At 39.7% G+C, this 2377-nt stretch overlaps 1 protein-coding gene across 2 annotated transcripts in view; it reads right to left on the bottom strand.

The window, feature by feature from the left end:
• The window catches only part of MGEA5 (meningioma expressed antigen 5 (hyaluronidase)), a 38300-nt gene that overhangs the window by 12381 nt on the left and 23542 nt on the right, over positions 1-2377 (bottom strand). For both annotated transcript variants that reach the window (XM_011935494.1, XM_011935495.1), the window contains one exon: positions 1929-2103. In XM_011935494.1, the coding sequence (XP_011790884.1) occupies positions 1929-2103 (175 nt within the window). The remainder of the gene's footprint in view (positions 1-1928; positions 2104-2377) is intronic.

Genomic DNA, 2377 nt, shown 5'->3' with positions numbered 1-2377 from the left:
CAGGATGGTCTCGATCTCCTGACCTCATGATCCGCCCGTCTCGGCCTCCCAAAGTGCTGGGATTACAGGCTTGAGCCACCATGCCTGGCCAATGTTTTAAGAAAGTTTACAAATCTGTGTTGAGCCACAGGTTGGAAAAGCTTGCTGTAAGAGCTTGGGATTGCGTAAGAGCTATCTATATAATTTTGGAAAGCTACCACCATAAATGCTTAGTGCAGACATAAAAACCCTGAGAAAAGAAACAATACTGTGTATAATCAAGAATTTAACTTTTAATAATTCTTAAATTAAAAACTGATTATCAAATGTTTTCTGTAATGTATGTTAAGCTCAATAATCCAAATTTCAGGTTCAAAATTCTTAAGGGCCTTAGAAACTTAAGTTTAAATCCCTGTAAGAATTAATTATAAGAACCTGAGCAGAAGCCTGGAAGGCAAATGTCATCCAACAACCAGTATTGAGGTCTCCTGAGCCTAACGGTAGATGTCTTCCATGTATAGGAGCTATACAGAGCCTCCCCGCCCACCTCTACCTCCCGGAGATGAAATCTCGCTCTGTCACCCAGGCTGGCGTGCAGTGACACAATCTCGGCTCACTGCAACCTCCACCTCCTGGGTTCAAGTGATTCTTTTGCCTCAGCCTCCCGAGCAGCTGGGACTACAGGCATGTGCCACCAAGCCCAGCTCATTTTTGTATTTTTAGTAGAGACGGGGTTTCACCACGTTGGCCAGGCTGGTCTCAAACTCCTGACCTCAAGTGATCTGCACGCCTCAGCCTCCAAGAGCACTGGGATTACAGGGGTGAGCTACCGCACCCGAAGCTATACAGAGCCTTTTACCATGAGGTCAAAATACTCTCTTCCACCTGTTATATACAGCAATCCCAAAAAGTTATATATTTTCAAATTAACAATCAGAGACTCTACTTTTAGTAGCTAATTAGCTGTATCACAGGGAAACTCCTTTTTCTTTTTCTTTTTTTTTTTTTTAACATTTAAGAGCCCAAAAGGTATACAAGCAGAAAGTCTCACTACTACTTTTTATTCTAAGCTCACGGTGTTTCAGATATCAATTTCACAACCAAGATCATGAACCCCATCACAGTATTTGTGACTACTATGAAAACTATGACAGGTCAGTCAGCCTTGCTGCCTGCTGTGTGCTGTATATAAGTCCATTACATATTCCTTATAGCTGGATTGAAAACCTGAAAATGAAATGAGGTCCCTAGAGAAACTTGGCCATGCTGGTGCTTTTTACCAAGTTTGACAATTAAAAAAAAAAAAAAATTCAGTGTTCAAAGGAGACATACAAAAGTCCATCCATTTAATGTAGCAGAGATGTTTTAGGGGACTACAATTTCTATCCCCTGGTAAAACCAATACTTGGTAGAAGGATAAAGAAAAAGTCATGTGAAATACTGAATAGCACCAGAATAGCCTTACACTAAAGCTCGCATGCGCACAGGGCTGGGAGGATGGCTTCCTCTTGCCAGGCCCCTCAGAGGTCATTTCAGCAATTGTTCTGTTAAACATAGCATTGATGTTATCTAGACACAGCAAGCAGCAGAAAGCTTATGGAGTCACATTTCATAGTGTCTCATCTCCAAATCAGATAAAAGTGGTATACAGGGTTCCATCCAGAAAGCATTCAGTCAGAGTAAGTTAAAGTCAGTACACTTTCTAACATATTTTTTAAGATACTTATGCTGAATTAGCCCAAGGGAGAAAAATTAATGTGCTTGATGTATTTACTAAGACTTGCATCTCAAGTCTTCAATAATGCCTACTTTTGAAAGAAACCTATGCAAAGAATTGAAAAGACTTGGAAACGTGCCAATTCCCTAAATGTTTTTCTCCCTGTGGGATAATTTTTTTTTTTAAAGGGACATTATATTTGAGGAGAAGAGATTATTCCTGGTACACCTACCTAACCACTGTACAAAAGACTTCACCATAGACATTATACTCTTGATATCCCAAACATAGGAGTACATGTCATAAAGGATTGTCCTGTTGGCACAATTGGAGAGCCGAGTGAACATTCCCATCACTAGTCCACACATCTCTTCAAACTTGGCTGCTCGTGACCGCCATTCTTCAATCTATTGAGGATCAATAAAAAGACTCAAAAAATTGCAAGCTTAACAAAATAACCTGAGACACAGTTACATATTAAGCTGTGTATGTTGTCAGGTATTGGCAATTTATCCTAACCATTAAAGTATCACTTTGTGTCTCCCCAAACTGACACACATTCCTAAAATAACACTGACTTTTCCTTATTCCTAACTAGAAGGGAATATGAAACTGAAGGTACCAGATTTAGCAGAGTCCACATCCACTGTAAATAACACACTTTTTTTTTTTTTTTAAGAC

This window comes from Colobus angolensis, unplaced genomic scaffold, assembly GCF_000951035.1.
Source record: "Colobus angolensis palliatus isolate OR3802 unplaced genomic scaffold, Cang.pa_1.0 Scaffold144, whole genome shotgun sequence".
Classification (NCBI taxonomy): Eukaryota; Metazoa; Chordata; class Mammalia; order Primates; family Cercopithecidae; genus Colobus; species Colobus angolensis.
Note: the sequence above shows the minus strand (reverse complement) of the source record. Positions and strands in the feature narration are given on the sequence as shown.